The sequence below is a fragment of the Panicum hallii genome, chromosome 6 (genome assembly GCF_002211085.1).
Source record: "Panicum hallii strain FIL2 chromosome 6, PHallii_v3.1, whole genome shotgun sequence".
In the NCBI taxonomy this organism is placed as follows: domain Eukaryota; kingdom Viridiplantae; phylum Streptophyta; class Magnoliopsida; order Poales; family Poaceae; genus Panicum; species Panicum hallii.
This window is the reverse complement of record NC_038047.1, coordinates 2,665,693-2,683,782: the sequence shown is the minus strand read 5'-3', so window position 1 is coordinate 2,683,782 and position 18,090 is coordinate 2,665,693. Positions and strand designations below refer to the sequence as shown.

Sequence of the window (18,090 nt, the reverse complement as noted above, 5' to 3'; positions counted from 1 at the left end):
CAAATGGAACATCAACCGTTACGTTTGTTGGTAACTTGTTACCTTTGCTCAAATTGTTACCTTTGCTCAAAAACGTCATGGACTACATGCAGTATCTATTTGAGTGAGGACGTGTTTGGATCCAATGACTTATTTTTAGTCCGTGTCACATTGGATGTTCGGATGCTAATTAGAGGGACTAAACATGATCTACTATAAAACTAATTGCATAACTGGAGACTAATTCACGAAATGAATCTATTAAGTCTAATAATCCATCATTAGCACATGTTTACTATATCACAATATTATCAAATCATGGACTAATTAGGCTTTATAGATTCATCTCGCGAATTAGCCTCCATTTATGCAATTAGTTTTATAATTAATCTATATTTAATACTTCTAATTGGTATCCAAACATCCAATATGATCGGGACTTATTTTTAGTCCCTGGAACCAAACAGGACCTCACTTGCACATAATGTAGAGCAAAAAGGTCTCTAAAATAGGAGTGGTAATGTAGTAAATATTCCACGTACTGTGTGGGAGTATTGGAGACGGTTGTGGAGATTTGTCTCAATTCTCATCACTTCCTGTATTCAACCATAGCAAGTACCATGCCCTTCGTTTTGGAAGAGCAGGTGAAGTAGCATTATGCCTGATTGGACGGCTGAAGATTCAGCCACGTCACAGGCACTGAGATCTTAGAGCAAGTATTATAAGGCCAACTAGGCCGTGTGTATAAGGTGCCACACGTATTAAAGGTGCCACGTCATATTAATCCTGAGGTGGAAGAGAGAGGAGAGAGAAAAGAAGTGGCTGCAAGCTTTAGCCCGTTAAAGCACAAGTTTTAAGATGCTTTGTGAGAGAAAAATGTGCGTCATATATTAATGATGGAACCTATATCAACAATAAACTATAAATTATTATAAGTGTGTGGCACTAGTATAAGCTATTAGCATAGCACGCTAAATAATTAGCCTTGCTCCGGCGATGTGCGGGACCCACGCTTGACCTAGAAAACGCGGCGTCCAGGTGCACCGTGTACCCAACTTCTTTCTTTACCACACACAAGGACATCCCAGCACTTTTGTTGTGGGCAGTATCCAAGGCAAGCAAAGCAATGTAAAACCTATACCTATATATTGATGAATCTCTCGTGCCGTTTCAAAAAAAATTATAAATTTTCTTGGATTATTGCTTAACAGCGTGCCCGTAAACAATTTTATTATTATTATGGGCCATGAAGTCTTCTATTGACTTTGTAAACATAGAAGTACCTTGTGGTAGTTGGATGATTAAACATTTCACAAATATTATAATAGGGAATTATGACCGTGCTACATTTTTAAACTATTCACCATTTGTGAATGATGGAATACAGTGGTGTAAATTACGAACTGATTAATGGTCTACAGGAGATTGGTTTTTGTCTTTACCTGCTACAATATGAGCGAGCGATAAGTTTATTCTTATTTTATTTGGTCTTGGATCCGGTCACAGTTCACATAATGAATTGGCGGATGGTACGGGCAGCCAACCATTGAACTGGAGAACACTGAGTTAAGCAGGGCTTGGCCCATGTGTCGAGAACATGAAATAAGTAGAGAGGTAAATGTAAACACGCTTTCTCTTTCTCTCTCTCTCTTAATATATTTCAACGTTCTCGAGAGTGTACCTACCTTTTTCGCAGTAACATGTTCCTTCCATCCTAGTTTTATTTTTTCTAGATGCATAGTTTTTAAGGAAAAATCCTGTTTACACCCTTAAACTATGCAAAAGTTCGATTTTTAACCTTCAACTATAAAACCGGATAATATAGGTCATCTAATTATCGAAACCATGCAAATTTGGCCCTTTGAATGGTTTCAAAGGTGGATTTTCATTTTGTGAAAATTAAAAATATACAATTTTAAACTAAAAAATTCATAAGTAATTCATTTATTCATTTTTAATAAAAGAATACGAATGGGTATCAAAAAATTTCTAAAAATATAACCTACCTATTGTCAGTTATTCGGATCCATTTTTTTATGTTTATAGTATTTGGTTGCTTACCGTTATGCCTATTATTTTTGAATAAATAAGCTTCAAATAGAGCAATAATAGATAGGTTATACTTTTAGAAAAAAATTGATGCTAGTTTCATATTTTTATGATTTAAAATGGATTAGTTTTGATTTTTTTTAGATCTAATTAGAATTTTTTTAATTTTTTTAAAAATAATACAAAACCACCTTTGAAACCACCAAAAAGACAAATTTGCATGGTTTTGATAGTTGGATGGCCTATGTTACCCGATTTTGTAGTTGAAGGTTGAAAATCGGACTTTTGCGATAGTTTGAGGGTGTAAACCGGACTTTTTCTTAATTTTTACTATGCATCTTGATATATGTTATGTCTAGACGCATAGCAAAAAATTTATATCTAGAAAAGTCAAAACGACTGATAATTTGAAATTGAGCGAGTAGCGAGTAAAAGTTCATAGGGGAAAATACAAAATTTGATTAGTAGCTACTATGATAACTGAGTGCCAAATTATTCGCTCTAATCAAGATCTACAAACTCTAATTTTGCATATTTTGTAGACGAGGCTGATTGGCGAAATTACTCGAGAAAAGCTCATGTGGCTACCTGTAAATGAGAATTCCAAATTCAACCTTTTTTTCCCTTTCACTGAAAACAGAAGTGTAAGATGGGGGGCCCCGCTGGAGTCGGGAGACAATGCGTGGGTGGGTGTGTTGGAGGCGTATCATGTCACCTTGGATCGACGCACCAGATGTTCCCTCCGGCCCCATCAGCTCGCAGCACCGAGGCGCTTCGAGCCGAGCGATGAAGCCCCGCCGTGGTACGGACGCCATCATTTTGTTTTATTTTATGTTTTTGTTGCAGATTTATTTTCTCCATAGAATCCTAAGATTTTTCATACGTTTTCCTCCCGTCTAGTAGTAGTGTACTGGTGTCCTCTCCCTCACTTGCTCGAATCTTGCCTGCACTGTAGACGAGGCTTGTAAAGAAAGATGTGATGACACCTGGTACTGGGAGGGACCCAGACATGCTCGTGTTTTTCTAGTAAGGCACTACTAGCATATCTCGAGGTGAATGATCACTTTTTTTTTTGTGAGTGAACGTAATGTACGGTTAGAGTATAAGATACTGCTGCTAGTTGCTGGAGTAATTAATGTGAAAAGAAAAGGAAAAGATGCAGGTAGAGTAATATGCAAGTATGATGAAAGAACATGATGAGACTGAGGTATGATTCCAGAAAAGCAGGGCGTGCTGGCGAGCTAGAGATTCCTGTGGAATTCCTCCAGCATTGAGCAGAAACGTGCTCACATCTTACGAAATTCCTTCGCCTACGTATTCCTCGTTTGGGGTCCCGACCATCCGAGCAATATTATTCATCCATTCATTTGGAATTGGAATCGAGAATCTTAGCACAATCCAGATGATCCTGTTCAGCAAAGCTTATTTCTTGGTGTCTCCACACATCAAGCAGCCAAAAGTGGAGATTCTGCCACAGAACAAGCAAAAGCAAAACTACATTCTTCACCAGCTTTTCCAATCAACCACCAAACAGGACCTTCAGCTTTGCATCGTTTCCTCCTCCTCCTCCTCTTCTTCTTCTTCTTCATTAGATCCTCCAGTCCTCGTACTCATGGAGTGGTGGTACGCATGGCGCGGTCTCCACCCGTGCAGTTCTCTCGATGCAATTCCAGTTGTTAATCTCTCTCGGTTGGTCTCAGGCACGCATCAGCGCATGATGGCGCATAAAAATGCAGGATTAGAGTGCAAGACACCGTTGTTAGTTACTGGACTAGCACTAGCAGTTCGTACGATATCGTATATGCTGTATATAATATAGATATATAGATATATATCCTGCAGCACCTGCCGGGGCGTGCACGTGAGGACGGACGGTGGCGAGCGCCGCTCGAGGCCGGAGCTTTCCACTAGTTTCCGGCTTTCCGCCGCAAGGCGCGGGCTCTGCCCTGCCGCCGGCCCTTCTCGAGGCTCGCCGGCGAGCTTCCTTTAGCTCTTTGCTTCCGTGCTATGATGACTATGGCACTTGCCAGGATCTGAATTTCACACACAGGGTCTCGCCGCACTCAAAACGGCAAACAAACTGGTCAGAGCATCCTGGCACCCAAGATTTGCAAGCTAACCTGCCGATCCAACATGTTCTTCAAGTAATGCTTTAACTTCGGTAAACCCACTCACCTTCGGTACGGTTCAACAACCGCCGGATCCGTTAGGGTTACGGTGGCTCCCACTTGGCCACTTCGACCAGTGGCGTCGCTTTAACTTGAGGTCAAGCTCACCCTAATCCCCTGGGCTAATCAATCAACACCACCCAACAACCACCGGTCACCGACCGGTCCGGACAATCAACAGCAATCTTCTTCACGGCATGCCAATTTGATAGCGTTGGGGGTCTCAATGAAAACATGGCCGCAGACAGGGGCGAAACATCACAGCTAATCAGTGGGGCCGGTTCGGTCTAATAGCACTACTAATAGCAACCAACAAGGAACACGCAGGTCACCCAACCTGGAATGTCTGCCACCGCAAAGTACCAGGGGAGCTGATGGATAACAGTTCGGCCAGTCAGCGTCTGTGTCTAATAACCACCAGGAGGATGGATACATGTTTCGCAGATCGGATCAGGGTTCCTGTCGGGGAAGAAGGCGAGGGGCCGGTTGGGGGGGCGTGTCGATCAGCCTCCACGCGCCTCCCTCCTGGTGGCGTCGTGGAGGATGTCAATGTCCACGCCGTCCTGCGGGAGCAGCACATACCGCACCACCGAGCCCCTGATGAAGCAGTTCCGCACAGATAGCTGCCAACATGAAAATGAACAACTTTAACAGCATGATATCAAAATCGATAGTTTTCAGTTTTACTTGCTCCTACTTGATTACTCTCCCTATTTCTTTCTTATAGAAAAGAAGAGCATTAAATGATTCCAAGATATTGGTTGATCAATTACAAAGGGGTGTAAATGGGCAGATTCACCAAACAGACCCCGCCAAAATTATATACGACAGACAATAGGTTGTATGCTACTCACAGAACATGTTATAGGATAAGAATATGTAAGCATTGCTTTGCTTTGGAAATACTCCCAGCATATTCTACAGATGAAAGGCACATCTCAGCAATACTGTACACTACAAGTCTACAACAAAAGAATATAGTTCCCAATATACACCCACTTGCAGAGATTAGCACCCTACTTTCCTACAGAAGTGCCAACTGATAGATCCAACATAACAGACCCATGAGTAGCATGTCAAAAGGAAAAAAGCTAGCACATATATCAACTTCGCAGTGTTTGTTTAGCAACCACAAGCTGATCGAGCAGCAACCCACACGAACATGGAACTCATATAACAATATGCATTTTATCAGTAGCTTGCACTGAAATTAACTGGCTGACAAGATTCAAATGCAGGGCACGCATTTATAAAACCTGAACTATCATAATGTGAACAAGTAAAACCACTGGACCTCTCATATTTATTTCACTCATGCAACTACATGAAGTGAACATTCTTAACATGACTTACATATATATATGCATAAGACTTCATCACTAAGTTACTCAATACGATGTGAGTTTATACACAAGATAAGTCCAGTGAACATGAAAGTTAAATTTTCTTCCATATGCTGCATTTATGGCGCTATTATGAATGTATGCATGTATGCAACGTGGACACCATCCCTTACCCATGCACTGAGTTCCAACAGTAAAATTTCAAGGTCAGACTGCTACAGAGTCAAGAGCTTGTAACTACTAGTGCCAGGCTACCACAAGAATGCTAGATCAATGCAAGTTGATTAGATCGTCACATGGGAAAAGGAAAAGCCAGGCGTGTCAATCTTTCTTCCTTTTTTTGAGATCTTAATATTACCTTCTATTACCATGAAGAATAGAAAGGGTATCTTGTAGTGGTGGCTAGTCTATATATCTTGCAGGGGAATTAAAAGGTTTTAAAATTTCACGCACAGACATTAATTAAACTTGCAAGAACATGTTAGCTGTTTGCAGGTCTATTGATGAAGGGCTCATTGATCATTACATTCAGAATCAAGTGGATACCCTTAAGAGGATGAATTCAGTATTTTAGATAAGCAGAACTAGACAAGCAACTGACACAGCTAGCATGACTGCACAACTTTCCATCTATCTATCTAAACATTGTTCAACAGAACTGAGTCCATCGTAGATAGGACTAGGAGTACAGGCATTGCCATTGTTTCTATCATATTTATTCATATGCAACTTCTGGACCATAATTTAAGAACAGAACCTTCATATACAGACTAACAGAGATTCTTAAATTTACAAAACAAAGTCCACCACAAAACAAGTTAGACATATGCTTAGTAAATCCCTCAACATATGAGAATATGAAGGTCCTGTACACAATGCAAAAGTCAATTATATATGAATGCTTCCATGGATAAATTCATGGTGGTGTTATGTATTTGTGGACACTGAACACCACTGAATTACCCAAGCAGAGTTCTGACAGTCAATAAAGGTAAGTCTTCTACAAGTCAGCAGCAATGCCATGCATTTAGACTAAGGTTGCCACAAGAATGCTAGATTAGAAATATGAAGGTCTTATACACAATACAACAGTTAAATAGATACTTCCATGGACAAATTTGGGGTGTTGTTCTGTACATCTGGACACTGCAAACCATCAAATTACCCAAGCACTAAGTTCTGAACAGTCAATCTTTAAGGTAAGTCTGCTAAAGTCAAGTGCACAATTATGCAATTAGTGTAAGGTTGCCACAAGAATGCTAAGTTAATAGCAACACATCCCTTCTGCCCTTTATTTGTACAACATAGGAACCTTCCACCACACTACCCAAGATGCTGGATAAGTGTAAGAAACTGCTACTGCTATGGCCTTTCCCTGCAGTTCCCAATTCCCACTAAGTCGATATTGGATGGCATAACCATCCAAGGAAAGAGCAGCAATCAAGTAGAGTACAAACTCTAACCGATAAAATCACCCTGAAGGGCATGAAACTGTACTGACATAGTATCAGCTAGACACGGAGCAGGGCATGCCATGTGGGGGTACTTGTCCTGGTCAACAACTCAAGTGTTCTCGAGTTCGATGTTGAGGTACTGCCTTACTTGTCAGCTGAGTGGAGCATCCTGCAAATCACCAGGCCGTTTGCATGCCCCGACAACTTTCCATCTATCTATCTAAACATCGTTCTACAGAACTGAGTTCATGGTATATAAAATAGAAGCAGTGCCATTGAATCCATCATACTTATTTCACTTATGCAACTTCTGGGCCATGATTTAGGAACAGAACATTTAAACTGAGTTTCATGAATTTCCAATACAAAGTTCATCACAAAACCAGTCAGGCCTATGCTAGAGGGGCTTATTAAGACTGAATCACTCAAAATTTGAGAATGTGGACTTGTGAAGGTCTTCTACACAATGCAAAAGTCAAAATATATACGAATCCCTCCATGGATAAATTCGTGGACACTGAACACCATCAAGTTACCCAAGCACTGAGTTCTGACAGTCAATATCAAGGTAAGTCACAAGAATGCTATACTAGAGATATGAAGGTCCTATACACAATACAACTGTCAGTTGGATGTGAATTCTTATGGACAAATTTGCGGTGTTGTTCTGTACGTGTGGACACTGGACATTGAACACCATCAAATTACCCAAGCACTAAGTTCTGAACGGTCAATCTTTAAGGTAAGTTTGCTAGCTTTGAATGACGGATTGCTTGCTGCATGTGTTGGCTGCAGCTCGTCATTCGCTCGTTATACACAGCTAGTGATATGTGCTGTAGCTAGGGAGCTACAAACATGTATTCAGGGATCTTTATCTCTGAACTTTGTAGTTAATGTTTTAATATATACGAGCTATCAAAAAAAAAGGTAAGTTTGCTAAAGTCAAGTGCAAAACTATGCAATTTGTGCAAGGTTGCCACAAAAATGCTAGATTACCAGCAATACACCCCTTCTGGCCTATATTTGTACAACATGGGAACCTTCAACCACACTACCCAAGATGCTGGAAAAGTGGAAGTAACTGCTACTTCTACAACCTTTCCCCCCACAGTTTCCAGTTCCCACTAAGTCGATATCAAGTAAGGATGGCAAAACAAAACGAGGAAAGAGCAGCAATCAAGTTACCTACAAACTCTAACTGATGAAACTAAGCTGAAGGGCATGAATTCTGTGCAGACATAGTTTCAACTAGAACGGCAGCAGGCATACCATGTGGGGATACTTGTCCTGGTCAACAACTCGAGTGTTCTCGAGCTTGATGTTGAGGTACTGGTCGACCGAGTGGAGTGTCCCGCGAATCGCCAGGTCGTTCTTGAGCTCCACCGTCACCTCCTTCCCCACGAGCTCCTTGAAGTAGGAGAAGAACAACTGCAAAAAGGAACATCGATGGGGGCACGTAAGAGACACCAGGAGCAGAGACGAAACGATCTGTGCAGTGGAGGAATCACGGAATCACCATGGCGGCGGCCTGAGAACACTCGCTGCTGCCGGCTTAGCTGACCCCTCGAAAAATCGCAAACAAGGCAACAAAGTCAGCACCCAAATTTTGCAAGGGGGCAAAGGCTGCTCCCCCTCCCCCCTCCTCCTGCCCTCCAGGGGCGGACCCAGCATGGGATAATTTTTGCAAACGAAATCGAAGTTAGTAGGTAATATATTGTAACTGGATTCAGATCCGAATACAAATAGTTTTGTTAGGGTTTGGGGCGCTCCGTCTCGCACAGCAGAAGGAAAGAGAAGGGGCGGGCATACCTGGAGGATGCTCGTCGCCGGCAAAGGGCTGGGCGGCGAAGACGTGACAAATGGCACCGCCGCTCGCCCAGTCGTAGTCGTCGCCGCCAGGGAAGGAAGAGCAAGGGAGGAGAGAGTCCGAGAGAAGGGAAAGGTTTAAGAAACAGAGGGAGGAGATGAACCTGAGGCCTGAGCCCTGGGCGGGAGGGCTGTCAATGAGCCGACCTCGAGCGAGCCTGCCACCTCAAGCTGAGCATCCTGAGCCGGGGTCGATCTGAGCCACCTCTTATAACTTTACGGAGATCACGAGACAGCGGCTCCACAACAGCAGTATTGATAATATACGAGGAGATATATATAAGAAATAGATTTAATTTGATAAATGAATGGAAAGATAAGTATATCTGGTAGGAAAAAGTCACATGGATTCCACTAAACCCTAATTATTTGCAGTAGCGGACCTAAAAACGAAGCAAAGGCGGCGGGCTAAATTGACAAGAACATGAGGATTGAGTCCGCCACGAGTCCTGGATATACCGACCGCCACACCTGATGAGCGATGATATCGGTGCGATGGTGCCTCAAGCCGTCGGCCGATTGCCGATGTGAAGCCGTCTAGGGTTTGGTATGCAAAGCAGAAGGGTTTTTTTTTCCAGCTCAGCGATGGGGTCATCCGGTATTCATTAGATTGCAAGCAGGGTTCATTAGATTGCAAGCAGGGTCTGTTTGTCAGGTTAACAAGGTTGGAGAGCATTTTCAAGGTATTTAGGAAAATTTTATTCTTTTATTTAGCATTATTAATTGATATTTTATGGTCTATCTAGTTGAATTTTTATTGCTTTGGTACGTATTTAAAAAATTTATTAGAATAGATTAATTTTTGTCATGTGATCTAAATGATTAGCATGTCATCCCTAGAAGGCAATATAGCATGGATCATAGTTCTAAGTGACAGAATTACGAGGAACACAACAGAGTTTTCATGCTTACACGTTCTCCTTTGAGGTTTTCGCCAAGGTTTTTCCTAAAAGCATGCAACGAAAAAGGTTTGCGACATTGCGAGGTGAACTGAGCTTCTTTTGTTTCTGAACAGATCATCGACAGGTTCTACTCTTTATCTAGACACAAGGTCATAATGTTCTCAACATCGTTTGTACGAACATTTGTTCGTCCCCGTACATGAGACAAGGACACGGTCACATGAACAACATGAAGCAACGCAGTCAGCACCGAACGATGGATCCAACATCTTTAATCAAAATTTACACCTCAGCACTTCTTCAATTACCATCGAACGGTTCTCGGGTACAGCATACATAAAGAGACAATATCTTCCTCTCGGTGAAACGAAACCTCATGACCCAACACAATTCGAGTCCCACGAGATCCACCACTCAACAAGTCATCTATATTTGAGATTAACTCGGTATAAATTGAATGTCCATCCGTTCTCGAACAAAGCTCAAATTCCTCAGCAAAATGCATACAGAACTTAACGCAATGGAACGGTGACAAGTACACCAAGAACCAACAAATAGGGGCCTACAAAGAGAATGCCGGGTGCTTCCTTCGTTCCAGGAGCGGGGGGGCTTTGAAAAAAAAAACACCGAGCTCTTCCTTTCCTAGCTGCAATTAGTGTCCGGGAGAAGGGCTGGAAGCTGGATCAAACTGACTGACACATGGCAACCAATAGTGCTCTACTAGAATCTGAATTCCGGATCGACATCCATTGCCCATCCGAATTTCGCAAGAAGCGATTTGTTAAAAATCTGTCAGCAAAATCAGTATTCAGAACAGGTTCAGTAACTGTGTACATTATCAATAGGGAAATTAGAGAAGAAAAAATGTTATCCCAAGACTGTACCTTCTCGATGGGGACTTCATGGCGTTTGCACCATGCCACAGTAATTCTAGGATCAAGGTAGTTGATCTTTGATGTTCCGAGTGCAACTGTCTTCAAATCTTCTTTTATCTTCTTATCCATCTCCATCTTGTCAATCTTGGTTTCAATAGCTGCAATCTTCTTTTCAATCCTGCAAGTGGATTTTGTGATATTGTCTACCTGTTGTCTTCATTTATATTGATATACAAAATACAATAGGAAGTGTTTGAGGTCTTACTGTTCAGGGGCCAAGTTCTTTTTTGGCTTCCCATCTTTATCATTGCCCAGAGGTTTTCCTTTCTTTGCTTTGCCCAAGTCAACTTTTAACTCATCTCTCTGGGCCTGGAGAAGACAAAAAGTATGAAAAAGACTTCAAGAAAAGGCGATGGCAGAAGCATGAGTTCATAACTTGCAGCAGAAAGCCAACCTTTAAATCATCAATCTTTTCATTAAGTCGGGTCATCTGGGATTCATGTGATTTTGACACGCTACGTTGATGGTTACAGATTATGGCAACCTGAGTTTGAGAAATGGCAGTCCAGCGTCATGAAAAGTGATGATACAAGTACTTACGTTTTTTCTTAGTAACAGATCATACCTCTTTGTTTGCGCGCTGATATACAGCAATTTTTTCAAGAAGAGTTCCATCTTCTGTTTCCTTGTGCAACTGAAACGACAGCAAAAACACATATACGCTTAGCTCATAACATAGCATGGTAGTCACATGAAAATAACGTATCTAACAATTTTAACAGAATGTAAAAAATCAGATAACTGTTAAAAACTGAAGATATGCCAATCTCTGTATAACACTGACCAAGTACTTGCAGCTAACTTGAGATGCACGAACAAGTACTACAATTACAAACATTGATACTAGAAGAAAACAATACAATAGATGCCCATAATGCACCTTACACAAAACAAAATCCAACATTTTCTTCATACATCTCAAAGCATCTGTGCAAGCCTAAATAGTTTGAAATAATAAGGAAACCTGGTAAAAGTTGCTTCAACTTACAATGTCATCCAATGTGATGGAAGCATTATATGTACGGAACACTTTTGCAGTAAGCCCAGGCATCAGGTCCTTCAGGTGCGCGTTTAGCCTAGTTGTATCGAGTTTGTCAAAGAGGTCATATCCCGGTGGCTTTCCTACAAGACCAGAAGTATTAGGGCAGAGATAGCGGAGATTTAAAACAAATGAAAATGGTAGAGAAGAATAATAGCGAGATACCACGGCGGAAACCCTCAATTGCCTTGTACACAAGTTCTTCAACCTCTACGGTGTTAAAATATCTTATAGAATCTTTACCCAGAAAGTCAAACTGTAAAGTTAATGCAAAATCATATATTCAGACTGCATCAGAATTAAGAAGTCATATAATCATATTGAGTAAACATGCTGAATATTGAAGATCAATACCTGGATCTTATTTGGGGGCAAACAAGTAACATTATCAATTTTTAGCGTACAGCAACCAACAGTCTCAGCTTCATCATCGTCCTGAAAAATGATTGAAAATTACTAATAAGAACTCATGTTGACATACTTCAATGAAGCGAAAAGCCAAATAGTAATGCAACAAAATTATGGCAGAAAGATGTATGCTGAAGGAACAGATGTATGCAACAAAACTCATGTTGGCATACTTCAATGAAGCTAAAATAGTATATTGACCAAAATCATGTAAAATTGTGGTGGCCAAAGCACCACAGCTAACCCTTCATATAGCAGCCTTGATGCAATTTCTTTTATTTTTATAATAGTTTGTTGATGCAGATGAGATATTGCATAAAATCAAGCATAGCTCTCTAAGCTGAATAAAAAGAAGCTACGCACACATTTCATGTATAAGAAACTAAATTACCGATAGAGACATCACAAAATACATTATTACACTATAGAATGAAAAGAGCATCACTCATGGCTGCTGAACACAGGTTCCAGTAGGATAATACCTTTTCATTGCCTGCCCTAAGGGCTAGTTTATCTATAAGGTATGTTGCCACAGCAATTTGCCTCTTTGCCTCATCTTTGCTTCTGAAATCCTTTGTGTAGTTGACTCGAATGTTTTGTATGTGATCCTGCCGATGACAGGTCCAAAAAAAATTATATGTACGATCAGATTCAAAACATACTAGGGAGTTGGGACTAAAAGGGTTTGTTGTTGTTCAATCTGTTACAGATTCAAAACATCCATACATACAAAACCAAACTTCCTCACCTTTAATTTTCTGGACTTCTCATATTTCTCTTTGTCACTTTGCCCCTTAAGTGAGCTACTTGCTGCCAGGAAAACATACTTGAAATCTTTTTGGCTAATTGGATCATTCCAAAAGGCCAACCATGTAACAGTATTGTCATGTTTGACTTCTTTCCATCTGTAGAACACATAACCAATCAAAAACTGCTTGCATGCAAGCAAACTATTTGCAAACATAGTTTATACACAAATGATTAGAGAAAATGGTACCTTTCTCCAGGTATCGGACACTCAGGGACTGGAGCCTCTCTTCCGATATTTATTGTAATATCGCTTGGTTTAATGCGCCGCTTCAGTTTTCCCATCTGAAACAATGTAACAAAGAGCCTAAAAAAGAAGGCACCCACATGAAACAGAAAACATGTGTACTTTCATGTTACTATATCTGCACCTTTGGATGTTCTCCACGTCCCCTGAATAAGCCAGGTGGTTCTACTCTGAAATTGCCAACCTGATACAAATAAACAGTTTAGCCAAGTAAAAATGTTGGCAAAATGCTCTTGAAATAGTAGAGGAAGTAAGATAATGGGACAAAATTAACAGTTAACTTTCACTAAGGAAACTAATACATTAAGCACACCATTCTTTGAATCTGGTGCAAGAATCTTAACATGGTCAACCAAACAATCCCTGACTAGTAAAACCAAGTATTGATCTAATCAAACTATGTTAGTGTATAAAAAAGCTACCTTCTCTTTAACACCATCTACAACGGCCCACATGTACTTCTCCTCTTGCTTCAACTTCTCTTCCCGCAATGCTTTTTTCTCCTGTACATGATTTAATCACAATGAAGGGGAATTCATAGGACATGGATTTAATTCATTTTGCTAAGAAGTAAGGAGTGCAGCTTTATTACAACAAATTTCACAAGCAGTTACCTCTGATGTCATCTGCTTCTTCTTCTCCTTCTCTCTGAGGTGCCATTCATATATCGGGGTGAAATCACAAAGCTCGAATTTCTTAATAATATGGTTTTTACCAAGGATTTGTCTCCAATCAGTGAAAAAGTTATCGATGAATGTTTGCCTGGTCGCGTACTCTGTGTCTCTCATCACAGCAAACATTGTTGCAACCTGTAACATAAGAGATACAGATGATCAAATGAGAGGATGCTTGATTTGGATTTCGGAGCATTTATGACTGTCTTGTTGCTACATATCAAAAGTTGGAAATAAAGCAAGAAAGATCATTAATATGTCACCTCCTCTTGTTCTGGTGTCAGATCAACAGGTTGCCCATTGTAAAGCATTTTGACACCATGAGGCTTGTACGGAGGAGGGAAAATAACACCATTGTGCTCCAAGGTAGTCCATTTCTGTCCATCACCAGATCCAGGAGGGACCTTCATTGTCTTTGAGAACTGAGAGTTTTTCATTGTCCTCTTTGTCTTCACTTTCCCTTTCATTTTCTTGATGTTCTTCGTAGAAGCAGGACTCTTCTCGATGACATTCTTTGCAGATGGCTTGCCTTTCGAAGACTCACCCATCTTCAACCTTTGTGCAAGAGGGGTGTTGTCATTGTCTCTTTTAACACTTGCTGAAGCTGAAACATTTGAAGGTTTTGCCTTCTTGAGAGCTAAACTTGTTTGATTACTGTTATCTAGAGGCCTTTTACCCAAATTCCGTGGGCCATTTGTATCATTATTTAACCCCTTGCTGGAAGAAGACGGTTTTAGGTTTCCACTTCCAGAAACTTTTGAAAATCTGGCAGCCAATGGCTTCTCATCCTCTGAATCTTCAGAGACATTACCTCCACGTTTTGAAGCAGCACTAGTGGGCAGCCTGCTTGCCAATGGTTTATCATCATCTGAATCTTCATCAGGCTGCTCAATTTTTGCGGCAGTTTTCTGCAAAACAGGCTTACTCGCGCTGGTGGAAGACATCTTGGACGAGTTGATCTTGAGACGCAGCGGTTTGTCGTCATCTGAATCATCTGCTTTCTCATCAACTCTCTTTAATTTCTTCTCCTCAACCTTTCTCCTTAACCCAATTGGCACCTCATCATCCGAATCATCAGAGTTCTCTTCTTTCATAAGAGGTCTTTTCAGTTTACTCTTGTCAGTGCTGTTACTCTTCGAACTATGGCCTGCCGAACTGTTTGGCTGGTCAGACCCAGAAGGCCGATGGTTCGGGCTGGACGATGGCGGCTTCACATGCAGCGGCCTCGACACGCCGGCGCTCACCCCGTTCTTCTGCTGATTTGGAGCCACAGGCTTGGGGCTCCTGACAGGCGCCCCAGCGCCTCCTGACGATCCCTCCTGCTTGGAGGGGGTAGGCCTGCTGCTCTTCACAGATGCGCTCGACCTCTTGAACGAAATCGGGCCGTCGTCGTCATCATTCTCGAATAGATGAGCGTTGTTGGTGTTGACAACAGCCATCGCTCGCCCGCGGTGGCCTGCCACCACCGGATTACGAGGACCAAGTCAGCCACGCCTGCAGAAGGGCAAACACAGTTCATCCATGTAAGAAACCCATCGGTGAGGAGAAACCATTACACTAGTGCAACTAACAACTCAGATGAAACAGGGAAAGCTATTAGAAAATCACAACGCCTGCTCGTCCATCCTAGACCCCAAACCGCCCCGGAATTGAAATCAGTTTTGCCATCATGCCCTGATGCGCCACAATCACCACGGACGCCGAGGCAATCGCCTCACACACCCACGCCCAATTTGGATTAGAAACCCAATTTGGATTGAGAAAACAGAGCCCCCTCCCCTGATTGACGCCGCACTAAGACGAGCCAGCTCGCACGAGACCAAAACGACGCAACCAACGCCCTCCCGCACCATCCCCCACCAGATCGACGCGGAGCTCCGAGGAACCCGCCCTCCTAGACCACCAGGACGGCGCAGCCCTCCCCCGATCCACCGCCCGCGACCGCGAGCAAACCGCGCCCGCGCCGTCCCGGAGCACACCCCGCGTCAGGGAAGGTGCGAGGGGAACAGAGAAGTAAGGAGGAGGCGGAGACGGTCGAGGGACGCACCGCGCGCGCGGCGGCGGCGCAGGGCAGGGCAGGCGTCCCCTCCGGCGTCGTACGGATCCCAGCGGCGAGGACCCCTCCGTTGCGCGAGCGGGGCGGCGGCGGCGGGGCGAGCTAGGGTTAGGGCGCGGCTTGGCGCGGCGCTTGCTTATCTATCACCTCTCCTCCCGTCTCGCGCTGCGCTGCGCTGCGGTGCTCGGCTCGCCCCCTCGCGCCCGCTCGCTCGTATTTCTATCCCCCGCCTCGCCTGTCCGCCTCGTGTTTTTTCCCACCCCCTTCCTTTCTCCCTCGACGGCCTCGGGGTTTTTTCCGCTGCTCCCCGCCGGCCGGGACTCCCACACGGCAGAGACAGGGGGAGGCGTGACGGGCCCACCTGCAGTGACACGGGCGAGGAGAGAGAGCGGAGGCGTGCTGGGCCCGCCGGCAGAGAGACGGGGAGGAGAGAGGATACTACAGATACAAGGTGTGTGGGTCCCACGTGCAGGGACACGGAGGGGTCGTGTGCGCGCTGCGTGGCGTGCGTGCGTGGCTGGCTGGCGCACGGCTCGCGAGCCGCTCGGTGCAACGGAAGGCTCAGCGGGCCCCACCCGAGGCGGGCCCGCATGTCAGTGGGCTGTTCGCGTGGCGGTTGCGGATCAGGATATGCGGCGGGGTGAGGGGGCCCGCGGGGGGTTGGTTGCGTGGAAAGCGTCCGGATGCGAGCTTGGGAATTACGCTTCTCCGTCCCAGGAAAATACGTTTCCGGAATAGGAAAGCGCGTGGGGATCAGGGGCGTCACGTCGTGCGCGTTCCTTGAGTGTGGTGCAAGCGAGTCAAGTGGGTCGAACACGTGATCACATCATCGGATTTAGCCGTTTTAAGGCAGGGTTGGATGGTGCTTGAGCTCTCATTCAATGAGTAACCGTGTTTACTAACGGATACTTTGTCATGAAACTAGTTTTTTAACTGAATATGGCTATACTACACATTCTCACCTACGGACATCTACCTGATACTGTACATATATGCGTTACGTGTGATAATATAAGAGCACTCCCAATTACTTTCATATTTGATTTGGATGGATGGTGGCTTCGCTCGTCATATCAGTGGTGAATCCAGCCAAAGAGTGAAGAGGGGGCTCATCTCCCATCTTTTCTTCTTTCTTCCTCTTCTCCTTCATTCTTTCTTCCTAACAATAAAAAGGGAATTTAGGAGTATCCATTGATCATGGAAAGGTAGGGGGGCTTGAGACCCCTCTAGCCCCCCTAGCCCCGCCTTATAAAGATTATATGTGGGAACTTAGATTGAAGAAAGCTTATTTATTTTGCAAAACAACTTTGGCATATACTTATAACCCCATTGTTCAAACTTTCCTGAGAATTGGAGCTCAAGTGTGAATTGTGATGTTAGATCAAGATGGCAATGGTCACTTAGCTTCATCATCAATAAAAGATTGAGAATATTGGTGGCTCAAGTTATCCCTTCGGATCCTTTACTTACGACTAACTAAAGCAAAAAAATTAAAGTCAGTAAAGTAAGCAGTGCTTCACCATCCGTCTAACAACAGATGGAGAACATAGCTAAAATGTAGCTAATATCTTCATAGACCCATACACTATAGGTTGGTTTCTAACTCACAAGTAACTCATGTCTTCAATCCGCATGATTTCACACTAGTCTTTTTTCTTTAGGATTTGGCCCTTGTAAACTTTACAAATTGGTTGTAGCTATAGCATTTTTTTTAAAAATGTGTACTTATAGTACTAACCAGAAACGACACCCATTGGCATGTCTAAAACGGGCATTAAAGTACGCGCCGGCAGAAAACTGATTACACCATTGTTGCAAATAAGACAGCATCGATGTGTGTAAAGTCACCATCGTCACAAAAATTTACCACTTATGCCACAGTGCAAGAAAGAAACAACTATCAAAGGGCAGCCAATCCAAGAGCGAGCCAGATGGATTATCCAAGATCTTTTTTAATGTTCTCGTGCAGCATGCTCACGTCACCCTCATCATCGCCGCCCCTCGGTGTTATCGAAACCTCGGCGCAGGGATCGACGAACCCCATGGAGTTCCACCAATAAAATAGGGTCAAATTACCGATCTGCCCACTGCCTTCTTCTCTAGCTCCCTGTCTCCTTTTTCTTTTGGCGAGGATGTGCCCAATACCTTCTACGGAGTACACGC

General features: G+C 43.2%; 2 protein-coding genes across 4 annotated transcripts; both read right to left on the bottom strand.

Moving 5' to 3' along the window:
- Window positions 1–4,372: 4,372 nt before the first annotated feature.
- On the bottom strand, window positions 4,373–9,038 carry LOC112897349 (sm-like protein LSM2). 3 transcript variants are annotated; one of them, XM_025965630.1, is made up of 4 exons: window positions 8,803–9,038; window positions 8,510–8,638; window positions 8,263–8,421; window positions 4,373–4,819 (listed from the first exon to the last, which is right to left on the bottom strand). In XM_025965630.1, exons 2-4 carry the CDS (start codon window positions 8,510–8,512, stop codon window positions 4,700–4,702), a joined length of 282 nt encoding a protein of 93 aa, XP_025821415.1. In that variant the 5' UTR covers window positions 8,513–8,638; window positions 8,803–9,038; the 3' UTR covers window positions 4,373–4,699. The 3 variants fall into 3 exon arrangements, with proteins under 3 accessions (XP_025821415.1, XP_025821414.1, XP_025821413.1); XM_025965629.1 differs by having other exon boundaries at window positions 8,510–8,556; XM_025965628.1 differs by having other exon boundaries at window positions 8,510–8,549; window positions 8,803–9,037.
- Window positions 9,039–10,031: 993 nt separating this feature from the next.
- LOC112897348 (DNA topoisomerase 1 beta-like) lies at window positions 10,032–16,179 on the bottom strand. Its single transcript, XM_025965627.1, has 16 exons — window positions 15,919–16,179; window positions 14,135–15,365; window positions 13,812–14,006; window positions 13,620–13,700; window positions 13,322–13,381; window positions 13,141–13,235; window positions 12,892–13,048; window positions 12,626–12,751; window positions 12,090–12,170; window positions 11,901–11,991; window positions 11,685–11,818; window positions 11,262–11,330; window positions 11,091–11,180; window positions 10,902–11,005; window positions 10,646–10,814; window positions 10,032–10,550 (listed from the first exon to the last, which is right to left on the bottom strand). Exons 2-16 carry the CDS (start codon window positions 15,308–15,310, stop codon window positions 10,482–10,484), a joined length of 2,697 nt encoding a protein of 898 aa, XP_025821412.1. The 5' UTR covers window positions 15,311–15,365; window positions 15,919–16,179; the 3' UTR covers window positions 10,032–10,481.
- Window positions 16,180–18,090: the final 1,911 nt, after the last annotated feature.

Coding starts and splice junctions, on each gene's coding strand:
- LOC112897348 (XM_025965627.1), bottom strand. CDS start 15,310: ATGGCTGTTGTCAACACCAACAACGCTCATCTATTCGAGAATGATGAC. Junction 11,819..11,900: donor AATTGAGGGTTTCCGCCGTG/GTATCTCGCTAT, acceptor CTGGTCTTGTAG/GAAAGCCACCGGGATATGAC. Junction 11,331..11,684: donor CCATCACATTGGATGACATT/GTAAGTTGAAGC, acceptor CTGTCGTTTCAG/TTGCACAAGGAAACAGAAGA.
- LOC112897349 (XM_025965630.1), bottom strand. Junction 4,820..8,262: donor AGGACAAGTATCCCCACATG/GTATGCCTGCTG, acceptor TCATGTTGGCAG/CTATCTGTGCGGAACTGCTT.